Source organism: Rana temporaria, chromosome 3 (assembly GCF_905171775.1).
Source record: "Rana temporaria chromosome 3, aRanTem1.1, whole genome shotgun sequence".
Lineage (NCBI taxonomy): Eukaryota > Metazoa > Chordata > Amphibia > Anura > Ranidae > Rana > Rana temporaria.
The window spans coordinates 459,864,794-459,879,202 of record NC_053491.1 but is presented as its reverse complement, the minus strand read 5'-3'; the positions used below and the strand labels follow the sequence as shown (position 1 = coordinate 459,879,202).

General features: G+C 47.7%; 1 protein-coding gene across 2 annotated transcripts in view; it reads right to left on the bottom strand.

Moving 5' to 3' along the window:
• Positions 1-14,409, bottom strand: part of STAG3 (stromal antigen 3) — a 137,122-nt gene that overhangs the window by 63,598 nt on the left and 59,115 nt on the right. For both annotated transcript variants that reach the window (XM_040346752.1, XM_040346753.1), the window contains exons 15-17: positions 13,580-13,682; positions 12,083-12,186; positions 11,914-12,006 (exon numbers count right to left, since the gene is read on the bottom strand). In XM_040346752.1, coding sequence (XP_040202686.1) covers positions 11,914-12,006; positions 12,083-12,186; positions 13,580-13,682 — 300 coding nt within the window. The remainder of the gene's footprint in view (positions 1-11,913; positions 12,007-12,082; positions 12,187-13,579; positions 13,683-14,409) is intronic.

Sequence of the window (14,409 nt, the reverse complement as noted above, 5' to 3'; positions counted from 1 at the left end):
TTTCAAAAACGATGGTGTGTGGGCAACATCGTTTTTAATGATGAAGTTGGAAAAACTTCGTTTTTTGGACATGCTGGAAAACTACGTTTTTTTTCATGCTGAAAAACGACCGTGTGTACGCGGCATAATACTCCATTCACACAGGGGCAACACGAATTCCAGCACGACTTTGCGAAGCAACGTGGACACGACTTGAGTATGAATCACAGCGCGACATGAGGCAACTTACAAGGCAACTTCAAGTTGCCTCCAGGACAGGAGGCTTTCCAGTGGCCAATCAAACAACAATCAGCTCTGTGGGAGGGAGGGGTTTGCCTGAGAAATGTATGTTCTCTTCCTGTATCGTTGCTTGTTATTTCTTCACCCCCCCCCCCACATGTAGACTTCTGTTTTCTGGTTCACATAACGAACCGTTTTTGATTATTTATATATCTATTACAGGGTCCTTGTCTCTTTGCGGCTGGTGTGTCCCTCTTCCCGGTCTTCCCCGCTCCCCTCTATCCTTCTGGGCCCCGCCCGCTCTTGGTGGACCTCCTCCTCGGTTCCTCATTCTTCCCACCCCCCTTTTTCTCCCCCATCCCTGCCGGATCCCCCTGCCTGCTCTTTGTGCCAACACGGGGTCGCAGGTTGTGGCCTCTCTCCATCCAGGGATGGATGGAGAGAGAGAGAGAGAGAGAGAGAGAGAGAGAGAGAGAGAGAGAGAGAGAGAGAGAGAGAGAGAGAGAGAAGGAAGGATGGATAGAGAGGGAAGGATGGATGGATAGAGAGGGAAGGATGGATGGATAGAGAGGGAAGGATGGATGGATGGAGAGGAGAGGGATGGATAGATGGAGAGGGATGGATATGTTGGAGAGGGATGGATATGGATGGAGAGGAGTGGGATGGATAGATAGAGAGGAGTGGATGGCGAGGGATGGATATATGGAGAGGGATGGATGCTTAAAGAGGGATGGATATATGGAGAGGGATGATTGGATGTAGAGGGATGATTGGATGGAGAGGGATGGATATGTTGGAGAGGGATGATTGGATGGAGAGGGATGGATATGTTGGAGAGGGATGGATACAGAGGGATGGATATGTTGGAGAGGGATGATTGGATGGAGAGGGATGGATATGTTGGAGAGGGATGATTGGATGGAAAGATGGAGAGGAGTGGATGCATACAGAGGGATGGATATGTTTGAGAGGGATGGATAGATGGAGAGGGATAGTTATGTTGGAGAGGGATGGATGGATGGATAGATAGAGAGGGATGGATGGATGCATACAGAGGGATGGATATGTTGGAGAGGGATGATTGGATGGAGAGGGATGGATATGTTGGAGAGGGATGGATATATGGAGAGGGATGGATATGTTGGAGAGGGATGATTGGATGGAGAGGGATGTATACAGAGGGATGGATATGTTGGAGAGGGATAGATACAGAGGGATGGATATGTTGGAGAGGGATGGATACAGAGGGATGGATATGTTGGAGAGGGATGGATACAGAGGGATGGATATGTTGGAGAGGGATGATTGGATGGAGAGGAATGGATATGTTGGAGAGGGATGATTGGATGGAGAGGGATGATTGGATGGAGAGGGATGGATATGTTGGAGAGGGATGATTGGATGGAGAGGGATGATTGGATGGAGAGGGATGGATATGTTGGAGAGGGATGGATATGTTGGAGAGGGATGATTGGATGGAGAGGGATGATTGGATGGAGAGGGATGATTGGATGGATATGTTGGAGAGGGATGGATACAGAGGGATGGATATGTTGGAGAGGGATGATTGGATGGAGAGGGATGGATATGTTGGAGAGGGATGATTGGATGGAGAGGGATGGATATGTTGGAGAGGGATGATTGGATGGAGAGGGATGGATATGTTGGAGAGGGATGGATACAGAGGGATGGATATGTTGGAGAGGGATGATTGGATGGAGAGGAATGGATATGTTGGAGAGGGATGATTGGATGGAGAGGGATGATTGGATGGAGAGGGATGGATATGTTGGAGAGGGATGGATATGTTGGAGAGGGATGATTGGATGGAGAGGGATGGATATGTTGGAGAGGGATGATTGGATGGAGAGGGATGGATATGTTGGAGAGGGATGGATACAGAGGGATGGATATGTTGGAGAGGGATGATTGGATGGAGAGGGATGGATATGTTGGAGAGGGATGATTGGATGGAGAGGGATGATTGGATGGAGAGGGATGGATATGTTGGAGAGGGATGGATACAGAGGGATGGATATGTTGGAGAGGGATGATTGGATGGAGAGGGATGGATATGTTGGAGAGGGATGATTGGATGGAGAGGGATGGATATGTTGGAGAGGGATGATTGGATGGAGAGGGATGGATATGTTGGAGAGGGATGGATACAGAGGGATGGATATGTTGGAGAGGGATGATTGGATGGAGAGGAATGGATATGTTGGAGAGGGATGATTGGATGGAGAGGGATGATTGGATGGAGAGGGATGGATATGTTGGAGAGGGATGGATACAGAGGGATGGATATGTTGGAGAGGGATGATTGGATGGAGAGGGATGGATATGTTGGAGAGGGATGATTGGATGGAGAGGGATGGATATGTTGGAGAGGGATGGATACAGAGGGATGGATATGTTGGAGAGGGATGATTGGATGGAGAGGGATGGATATGTTGGAGAGGGATGATTGGATGGAGAGGGATGATTGGATGGAGAGGGATGGATATGTTGGAGAGGGATGGATATGTTGGAGAGGGATGGATATATGGAGAGGGATGGATATGTTGGAGAGGGATGATTGGATGGAGAGGGATGAATATGTTGGAGAGGGATGATTGGATGGAGAGGGATGGATAGATGGAGAGGGATGGATATGTTGGAGAGGGATGGATGTATGGATAGAGAGGGATGGATGGATGGATAGATAGATAGAGGGATGGAAGGAGAGAGGATCCATAGTTAAAACGCACAGAAAAAAAATCTATCTACATACAAGCACACTGCTCTCTCCTTTCGCACAGAAAGGCTGGAATAGATAATATCAATAGTTTTTCCTGAATTGTGGGAATTTTGGAGGGTCTCCTGAGGTTATCTGTAAAAAATGCTTCAGAAGTCAAACTCTCATAAACGCGGTATGTAAAAGCGGCAAAACGCAAGTTTTTAGCCATCGGTTACTAGCTGTCAAGTTTCCAGCGTTCAGAAGACGTTTTCGAATGTCCCGTGTACATGAAGCCTAAAAAGAAGTGGAGACTCCTGATGAGATCAGTGATCTCCATGCAGCGACTTACACTCCATGTCCAAAGCAGTCAATTAGAAAGTGAGATCAGAAAGAAAGATTAAGGAATAAAACACAATGGCCCGGATTCACAAAGCACTTATGCCGACGTATCTCGAGATACGCCGCGTAAGTGCAAATATGCGCCGTCATATCTGTGCGTCGTGCCCACAAAACTAGATGCACCTGAAAATTGGCTTCATCCGACCGACGTAACTTGCCTACGCCGGCGTATCGTGGGCGCATATTTACGCTGGACGCATTTGCCGCTCCCATTGATTTTCTATTTAAATATGCAAATGAGGGAGATACGCCGATTCACGATCGTACCTGCGCCCGACGCAGGCTACGACTGTTGCGCGTAAGTCGTACGTCTGTCCTAAAGTTATTCCACATATATGAGGCGCAACCCATGCAAAGGTATGGACAAGGGAACTCAAGCCGTCGTGTTTTACCCTGTTTGCGTTGGACGGGAATATGGCTGGGCGTAGGTTACGTTCACGCCGTAGGCAGTGATCCGTCGTATCTTAGGCAGTTGTTCCGACGTGATTGTGAGCATGCGCATTGAGATAAGCCCACGGGACCGCGCATGCACAGTTAGCGATACGTATCTGTCTTGCGCTCGGCCCATCATTTGCATGGGGTCACGCCTCATTAGCATGGCTCACACCCACTTCCACTTACGCTGATTTACGCCTGAGAAACCCAGCGCAGATTTGGGAGGAAGTGCTTTGTGAATTCAGTGCTTGCCTCTCTGCGCTGCGTCGGCGTAGCGTAAAGGAGATACGCTACAGTGGCATAAATATGTGCCAGTGTCTGTGAATCCGGCCCATTCTCTTCATTGGAACAGGGAAAAATCCAGGATAATCAGTAGCCAAAAAATGACTATAAACCTATACACCCAGCTCAAACATTAAAGCCCCGTACACGCAGTCGGAATTCCCGACAGAAAAAGTACAATGGGAGCTTTTGGTCGGGAATTCCGACCGTGTGTACGCTCCATCGGACTTTTTCTGTCGGGAATTCCGACCGTGTGTACGCTCCATCGGACTTTTTCTGTTGGGAATTCCGACAGAAATAGATTGAGAACAGGTTCTCAATTTTCCCGTCTTAATTTCCGATGGACGTTTTCCCGTTGGAAATTCCGGATTCTTTTCGTAATGAAAGCAAATATTCCCTGGTTCCCCATTGGACCAATCCACTCCCGACTTGTATATTAACCTGTTCTCACAGGCTCAGCATTAATCCAACCCTGCGCCTTGAGCTTTGATGTTAAAAGTGTTGTGGGCTCTAAAGACACACTTTGACAGTATGATCAATTATCTTTCCGACAGCCTCCATCTGTTCAATCCAGCATATCACAAAACATGCACAAGCAGCTTAAAAAAAAAAAAAAAAAAAAAAAAAGAGAATAAAGTGAGAATCTACCAATTTATTCTCAGCTTTGTAGAGAAAATTTGAGCCCAGGGCTACAGGATCAAGTGACCGGACCAGAGCAGAATAAAGTTCGGTAAGCGCGCACATATTTTTTTCCCCAACAGGTTAGGCAGGTCACGTGATCCCGCAGCTTCCCAGACGTTGTGAAGTGCTGCCTGAGCATGTGGATCATGTGACCGGACTTACAATTTGTACACAGATCTTTATTATTCAGGTTAGGCAAGATGGGGGTGGGGGGGCTATTTTAAGCCAAATTGGGCTTTTTTTTCACTTTAATAACAGAATTAATAAAAAGGCACCATGCCCGGAGGAAGTACCATATTTATCTTGCTATAACGCGCCCCGGCGTATAGCGCGCACCCCCGAACTTAAAGGAAAATTCCTGGAAAAAAAAAAATACTTAGTTTGGATGCCCCTCGTCGGTGTCTTGCCCGTCGTCCATCGCGTCTTGCCCGTCGTCCATCGCGTCCTGCCCGTCGTCCATCGGCGGCCTCGTCCGGTCCGGCGTCCTTCTGCGGCCATCGTGGTGTCCTCCCCGCTCGATCCCCGCTTTGTTTGAACCACTGCGCCGACGTATACCGAGCACAGTACACTCGTGTACAGTCTGGCAGGCTCGGCTCCTCTCGCGTAAAGGACGTAAAGGACGTGACCGCTAGAGGAGCCGAGCCTGCCCGACTATACCCGAGTGTACTGCGCTCGGTATATGTCAGCGCAGTGGTTCAAACACAGCGCGGGAAGCGGGTATTGGCGTATATCGCGCACCCATGATTTTGCCCTGATTTTCAGGGCAAAAAAATGCGCGATATACGCTGATAAATACAGTACCTAAAATGGTCTGTAGACATGCTTGGCAGATCGTTTTTGGTTACAGGGAAGTGGTTCATATTGTGAAATGTAACTTGTCTATTCTTCATGGAGACGGTCATATCGGGCAGAGACTGCTCTTTCACTAGTAGGGGGTCCCTGCATTGGGATTATTATCTCCAATCCATTTTGATTGCAAAACAATTCCTTCCCCCAAGCTTAAAGCGGAGGTCCACCCTAAAAATAAATAAATAAATACATAAAAATGCACAAAAAAACATTTTTTACTTAGCAGAAATGCCGGTTGCTAGGCGATCTTCCAAATCTGCCTCTTCCTAGTCCACGGCTGGTTGTCCTCCTCACGTTGTCCTCTGGGGAATGGGGTGCGCTGTCTACTGAGAACTGCGTGCATCCCAGAGAACAGCCACCCATTTGTAAAGAGCCGCGCAAATCGTGCATGTCCAGTAGGTTTCCCTTAGTGAGGATGGCGGCGCCGGGACCTGCCATGATCGAGGGATCGGCCTTAGGGGGCCGACATCGAGGGCGCTTAGGACAGGTAAGTGTCCTCATTAAAAGTCAGCAGCTACAGCGTTTGTAGCTGTTGACTTTAAAAAAAAAAAAAATCGCGGCTGCACCTCCGCTTTAAAGCGTGAGTTCACCCATTTGTTAAATTTTTTTTTTTCTCCCCTTAGATTCCTGCTCGTTCGGTCTAGGGGAATCGGCTATTTGTATTAAAATATGAGCTGTACTTACCCGTTTTCGAGCTGCATCTTCTTCCGTTGCTTCCGGGTATGGGTCTTCGGGAGCGGGCGTTCCTTCTTGATTGACAGTCTTCCGAGAGGCTTCCGACGGTCGCATCCATCGCGTCACTCGTAGCCGAAAGAAGCCGAACGTCGGTGCGGCTCTATACTGCGCCTGCGCACCGACGTTCGGCTTCTTTCGGAAAATCGTGACGCGATGGATGCGACCGTCGGAAGCCTCTCGGAAGACTGTCAATCAAGAAGGAACGCCCATTCCCGAAAGCGACGGAGAGGATGCATCTCGTAAACGGGTAAGTACTGCACATATTTTAAAACAAATAGCCGATTCCCCTAGAGAAAACGAGCAGGAATCTAAGGGGGAAAAGAGCCCTCTAAGGGTGAACCCCCCGCTTTAAAGTAGTTGTAAAGGCAGAGTTTTATTTATCTTAATACATTCTATGCATTAAGATAAAAAGCCTTCAGTGTGCAGCAGCCCCCCTAATACTCACCTGAGCCTCCTCTCGAATGCCTTGGCCGTACGTAACTCTCCCTCCTGATTGGCTGAGACACAGCAGCAATGCCATTGGCTCTCTCCCTGCTGTCAATCAAACTCAGTTAGCCAATCAGGAAAGCAAACATGTTATACTTACCTGTATATACTCGAGTATAAGCAGAGTTTTTCAGCACATTTTTTTTTGTGCTGAAAATGCCCCCCTCGCCTTATACTCGAATCACCTTTTTGCGCCTGATCTCACAAACTTTGGGGACCCGGTACCGGCCGGCCGTAGGTCCCTGGACCCCAAATTTGGCACACATGTAGCCCCACTCTTCCTCTACAAGTGTGCAAAGTTTGTTGTCCAGGGGACCTACAACCCAGTGAGCAACGATTTTTCAAAGCCAGGCACCCCTTCCATAGACTCCCATGTTAAACGGTAATTTCTCCGGTGACCCAGTACCGGCCGGTCCAACTTGGCACATATGTAGCCCCATTTCTCCTCTACAAGCGTGCAAAGTTTGTTGTCTGGGGGACCTACGGCTGAGGAGCACCGATTTTTCAAAGCCGGCACCCCTTCCATAGACTCGCATGTTAAACGTCAGTCTAGTCATGGACACAGTGAGGCATGGGCACAGTGAGGCATGGGCACAGTGAGGCATGGACATGGGCACATTGAGGCACAGTGAGGCATGCAGATGGACACCCTGGGCCGGATTCACAAAGAGTTACGCCGGCGTATCAGTAGATACGGCGACATAACTCGGAATCTAAGCTCGTCGTAAGTTTAAGTGTATGCTCAAACTGAGATACACTTAAACCTAGCTAAGATACGACGGCCTGCGCCATCGTATCTTAGGGTGCAATTTTTCCGCTGGCCGCTAGGTGGCGCTTCCGTTGATTTAGGCGTAAAATATGTAAATGACTAGATACGCCGATTCACGAACGTACGCTTGCCCGTCGCAGTAAAGATACGCCGTTTCCGTAAGAGGTACGCTGCGTAAAGATAAAGCTGCCCCCTAGGTGGTGTAGCCAATGTTAAGCATGGCCGTCGTTCCCGCGCAGAAATTTGAAAATTTTACGTTGTTTGCGTAAGTCGTCCGTGAATGGGGCTGGACGTAATTTACGTTCACGTGGAAACAAATACGTCCTTGCAGCGTACTTTGGAGCAATGCACACTGGAATATGCATGCACCGTTCGTAAAAAAACGGCAATCACGGCGGGTCACCATCCATTTACATAAAACACGCCCCCTCATCCTCATTTGAATTAGGCGCGCTTACGCCGGCCCCATTTAGGCTACGCCGCCGTAAGTTAGGAGGCAAGTGCTTTGTGAATACAGCACTTGCCTCCCTGACTTAAGGCGGCGTAGCGTAAATACGATACCCCGCCGTAAAAATGCGCGGATCTACGTGAATCCAGCCCCCTAGGCTTATACTCGAGTCAATATGTTTTCCCAGTTCTTTGTGGTAAAATTAGGTGCCTCGGCTTATATTCGAGTATATACGGTATTTGAGTATATACGGGTTTTGCAGCATAGAGTGCTTTCTACCCCCTGCAACCAATTGTATGGGATCTATGGAAAGATTGCATTGTGGAATGCAATGGTGCATGGAAAGACTTCCTGTACCCCTCAATGGACAAGAAAGAATTAAACAATTACTTGTCTTTTTTCAGGGGGGGTGACGATCTCTTGCAGAGCTATAAACATGAATACTTTGGGATGTGTAGAATGTCTGGTACATCACTTTGCTCTTTGTTCCTCCTGCTGGCTACTAAGCCACTACAGGACACAGTGACAGACTTGCTATCGGACAAATATCAGATATAGGGTGATGGGTCAGTTGTAGCACTACAAGATAGCAAAGATTAGACACACTTAGCTAGATTCAGGTAGGGTGTCCTAACTTTGCGGCGGCGTAGCTTAGCGTGTTTAGGCTACACCGCCTTAAGTTAGCGAGGCAAGTACTTGATTCTCAAAGTACTTGCCTGCTAAGTTACGGCGGCGTAGCCTAAAGCGGGCGGGCATAAGGGCGCCTAATTCAAATTTGTCTGAGGGGGCGTGTTTTATGATAATGAGGCTTGATCCGACGTGATTGACGTTTTTTTTTTTTTTTTTTCCTTTTTTAAAGTGTATTTTGTGAGTGTACTCGAGAGAGGAGCCGGACTGCAGGAGTTGGGAGTAGGCAGGCCTCCCCCAGAGGCAATCTGCCATCTTTCTCCATGCCCCGGGTGGCAATGGCGGGTGTGTGAGGGGGTCCTCCCACACAGCCCGCCCTACCTGCTCCGCTTTGAAGCCCAACGGGGCAGAGGGACTCCCTATAAGGGAGTGAGAGGATTAGCCCGCTCAACCAGCCCCATTAGTCCTTCGCCTCTCTTTTAGAGACCGCGTGGTCAAAGTGCGTGTGTTAACCCAATTTAGAGTGCGTGTGTAAGTGTGGTGGTTTTTGTGGGAGGGGGGTGGGCGTACTAAGCACAGGCTTACCTTGCATAGCACACCCACCGGGAGCCGGGCTGAGACCACCAAACTCAATTCACATGAAGCCGAGACCGGGATCCGAACCTCTAGCTGCAGAGGTGAATGGCTTGTCAGCACAGTGCCAATCGCGTTGAGCCACCGCAGCTCCCATTTTTTTTTCTAACTGCGCATGCGCCGGGCGCCTACATTTTCCAGTGTGCATTGCGGCTAAGTCTGCCGCACGGGCCTATTGATTTCGACGTGGACGTAAACGACGTAAATCCCTATTCACGGACGACTTACGCAAACGGCGGTAAATTTTCGAATTTCGACGCGGGAACAACGGCCATACTTAACATTACTATTCCATCTATTTGATGGAATAACTTTAGGCGGCCTATCTCTTGCGGAAACGGCGTATCTGTACTGCGTTGGTCTGGCGTACGTTCGTGAATAGGCGTATCTAGTAATTTACATATTCTATGCCGACCGCAATGGAAGCGCCACCTAGCGGCCAGCCTAAATATTGCACCCTAAGATAGGACGACGCAAGCCGTCGTATCTTAGATAGGTTTAAGTGTATCTCTGTTTGAGAATACACTTAAACTTAGGTCGGCGCAGATTCCGAGTTAGTATCGGTAGATACGCCGACCTAACTCTACCTGAATCTAGCTAACTGTCCACAGGAAAAGTAGGAGTAATGTTCTTCTGAAGGCCGCTTCTGTTTAGAATAAAAAGCAGTCACTGATCTGTAGCCGTAGCTAGATAGCATTGCCATGGTTACCGATCCATGAGGGTCGAATTGATTTTTTAACCACTACAACCGGGCTTATTTTGGCACTTCTCTCCTTCGTGTAAAAATCTTTTTTTTTTTTGCTAGAAAATTAATCAGAACCCCCAAACATTATACATTTTTTTAGCAGACACCCTAGGGAATAAAATGGCGGTCATTGCAACTTTTTTTTCCTCGCACGGTATTTGCGCAATAATTTTTCAAACGCATTTTTTTGGGAAAAAATACGGTTTTATGAATTAAAAAATAACAAAACAGTAAAGTTAGCCCAATTTTTTTGTATAATGTGAAAGATTATGTCACGCCGAGTAAATAGATACCTAACATGTCACGCTTTAAAATTGCGCACACTCATGGAATGGCGCCAAACTTTGGTACTTAAAAATCTCCATAGGTGACGCTTTAACATTTTTTACAGGTTACTATTTTCGAGTTACAGAGGAGGTCTAGTGCTAGAATTGTTGCACACGCTCTAGCGCATGCGGTGATACCTCACATGTGGGGTTTGAACGGCATTTACATATATGGGCGGGACTTGAATGCATGTTCTCTTCTGCGCGCGAGATAACGGGGACAGGGGCGTTTTGAAAAAAAAAAAAAAAAATGTAATTGTATTTTTATTTTACTTAATTGTTTTTATTTTTACACTTTTTTTTTTTGATCACTTTTATTCCCATTACAAGGAATGTAAACATCCCTTGTAATAGGAATCACTGTGACAGGTCCTCTTTATGGAGATATGCGGGTCAATAAGACCTCACATCTCTCCTCCAGGCTTACAAGCATGAAATCCGTGAAAAAAAAAAAATCACGATCACATGCCGACATTGTTTACTTCCAGGTACCGGGCATAACGTCGCGCCCGGGCCTCCGACGGTCATAGAGATGACTGGTGACCATCTGGTCACCAGTCATTTCTATGCTTTCCAGCAGTGCCGACCGATTCGCTCTCCGGGCCCCCGATGGCACGGGAGAGCCCGGAGAAGCACCGGATGGCGGCGGGGGCGTCCCCTCCTGTTGCCTATAAGAACGATCAAGCGGCGGAACTGCCGCTTTGATCATTCTTATGGTGCACAGAATCGGCGGCTGAAGACGGTCAATAAGACCCCCACATCTCTCCTCCAGGCTTACAAGCATGAAATTGGTGGAAAAAAAAATCACGATCACATGCCGACAGCCGCGATTGCGGCTTTGTTTACTTCCGGGTACTGGGCGTGACGTCATAACGTCGTGCCCAGGCCTCCGACGGTCTCTATGTTTTCCAGCAGCGCCGACCGATTGGCTCTCCGGGCCCCCGATGGCACGGGAGAGCCCGGAGAAGCACCGGATGGCGGCGGGAGGGGGGACGTCCACTTCCGCTACCTATAAGAACGATCAAGCGCGGAACCGCCGCTTTGATTGTTCTTATCGTGCACAGAGTCGGAGGCTGAAGACGGCGATATCTGAATGATGCCTGTAGCTGCAGGCATCATTCAGATATCACCACACAAAGCCGAGGACGTACAAGGTCGTCAAGAGGTTAAATAAGGTAGCAATTGAAGGCGAAGTTCAACCTTAAAGTGTTTGTTAACCCAAAAAAATAAAAAATAAATGTAAACAAGAAAAACAAACTGTTTAATCACTTCACGCTCAGCTGGCTTGCTTATCCTGAGTGGACGTCACAGGACATCACTGGGCTTCAGCAAAATGGCCGCCTCCAGCAAGAAGAAACAGGAGAAATTTACAGCACACACTAATATTGGTAGCGTAATTATTAATGAGGAATGTATGTTCTTTGCTAAAGAACATTATTTTTTAGCAAGTTGTTATGGGTAAAGGTCTGCTTTAAGTTTTAAACAACTAGAAACCGCTCTGCCCAACTAGAATGGATTCTTGTATCGCACACCATCGCTATCACCTCTTGCTTGTCATACCTTTGCTAGAAGATGTGGAAGAGCGACAATCATGTGACGACTCAGTCTGGCTTTATCCTCGGTATGGGCCTTTCTGTCCTTCATGGACTGAACCTGGAACAGATGGGGAGGTATGAGAAGGAAGAGATAGGAAAGACCACAATAAGGGTTTTTCTTATTAATGCCTCACTTTCTTTACAGGCACTCGACCAATAGGAGATGTCCCTTCTGCAGCTTGCCTTAAGGAAGACACCAACAGCTCTATCAGAAGGCTTTCTTCCTGGTCATTTAAACCTAAACATGAAAATAAAATTGTATGCAATTAAAAGACCTTGGCAGACAGGTTATGATGAGAATGATTTTTCGAACTACCATATATACTCGAGTATAAGCCGATTTTTTTTGAGGCTGAAAATACCCCTCTCGGCTTATACTCGAGTCAGTGTACCTGAGGGGCTGCGGGCGTCCATTGTTTAAAACTCGCGGCTTCCCCCCCCCTGGTCCCGTCTCGTCCAGTGACAGGCGTTTGACACCCCGGCATTGTGCGCGCGCCCGCCGCAAGCTCCGTGACTTCAACCGTGCCACTAATCCCCGCTGAACAGATGGCTGACAGGTCAGTGTCCACTCCACTATGCAGAGCGGACACAGACCTGCTCTCCTCTATGGACTGGCGGTCCCTTTCCATCCGATCCGCTGGACGGATGAAAAATAGGACCACCATCCATCTGTTTTTGGCAGACAGGATCGGATCAGATGGTGGCTATGGATAAAAATACTTAAAGGGTCACTAAAGGAAAAAACATTTTTGCCTAAAATGAATGTCTGCAAGGTAGACAGACAGAATAGTGTAATGATTCTGTTAAAAAACGAGTAAATACCTACTAAATTCCTTCATCTATATCACCTCCGGCGTTCTAGTTTCTGTTCTCTCATTCACATCCTGGTTTGCTTCGTTCGTTCATGTAAGAACTACATTTCCCAGAATGCATTGCGGCACGCCCAGTAATTCACACCTCCTTGAGGTCTCTAACATTTAGAGAGCGTCCTGCCACACAGATGTAGTTCCCAGGAGGGGGTGAGCACGTCACTGACCACCGCAGTAAACCCTCCCGTCACGATGGTGAGTAACAATCAGACAAGCAGGAAGTGAACAGAACAGAGAAGAAATAGAGCAACTTCTGAGCAAAAACGAACAATGAGGAAGTGAAAAGAGGAATGTCTGCAGGTAAAGGATGCTTATTATGAAAAAAAAAAATTCCTTTACAACCCCTTTAAAGGGGTTGTAAAGGTACAATTTTTTTTCCCTAAATGGCTTCCTTTACCTTAGTGCAGTCCTCCTTCACTTACCTCATCCTTCCATTTTGCTTTTAAATGTCCTTATTTCTTCTGAGAAATCCTCACTTCCTGTTCTTCTGTCTGTAACTCCACACAGTAATGCAAGGCTTTCTCCCTGGTGTGGAGTGTCGTGCTCGCCCCCTCCCTTGGACTACAGGAGAGTCAGGACGTGCTCTACGTTGCAGGTAGAGAAAGGAGCTGTGCGTTAGTGGGCGTCCTGACTCTCCTGTGGTACAGCTTTAGAAACCAAGAATGCAGTGCCATCAGGTGCCAAGCTTTGATTGCGTGCATTTTCACTGCAACAATTGCCATTATAATACACAATTTAATGCGCTGATAGATATGAACTCACCAGCCTCCATCAGCAGCATATCGGTCTGACACTCCCAGTCTTTTAGTCGAGTCCCGGCACTGTCCCACAGACTGTCCACAAGGTAGGCACCATGTTCATGGAACTAAACAAAAAGGTATGAGAGGTTATAATGTCTCAACCAAAATTGGGAATAATAATGAATCCTCCTCTGGCTAATGGTCTTTCCCTCTTTTGATGCATTCTCGTTTGCGTTTTTTTTTTTTTAAGCCCTCAAACAAGCCTTCTTTGGCAACAGAGTGCACCCCGCTTTCAAAAGTGGCGAGATACCCGTTGGCCTTTGTGGACACTTGGACAGCCTGCATTATTAAATGTGTGGGTGAAAAAGGTGATTTCCAAGTGTCAGGTTTCTATGGTAGAGAGAGCACTTATTGAAAGTCAACACGGGGTTCCCCAGAGAGCTCCAGCCTGCTTCTTCACCAGGGCACCTTTAAGGAGGGGTGGCTCCCCTTCAGTCCACCTGCCCCTATTTATCCATTAGAATGCATGTGCCTCCATTGTGGGGACACTCATTGTTTAGTGTTAGGACCACAGATTACAGGGTTCCTTGGCGCGGCTCTGTGGCTCATGCGTTTGAAAATGCGTGCAGAAAAAAAACCCTGTTTTTAACGCATACTGTTAGACAGGTTAATTGGTTGTTCTGCGAGCTGGTCAGTAAGTAGGCCTGGTTTTTCCCTGGGCATTCCCCAGGTTTTTTTGTCCCCTGATGGTGGAGGGAACCTGGAACCTGGTTGTGGACCACAGGTACTCCCAGCTAACAATGCAGTGGCTACTCGTGTGTGCAGACGGCAGGAGACAGAAGAGGATCTGGG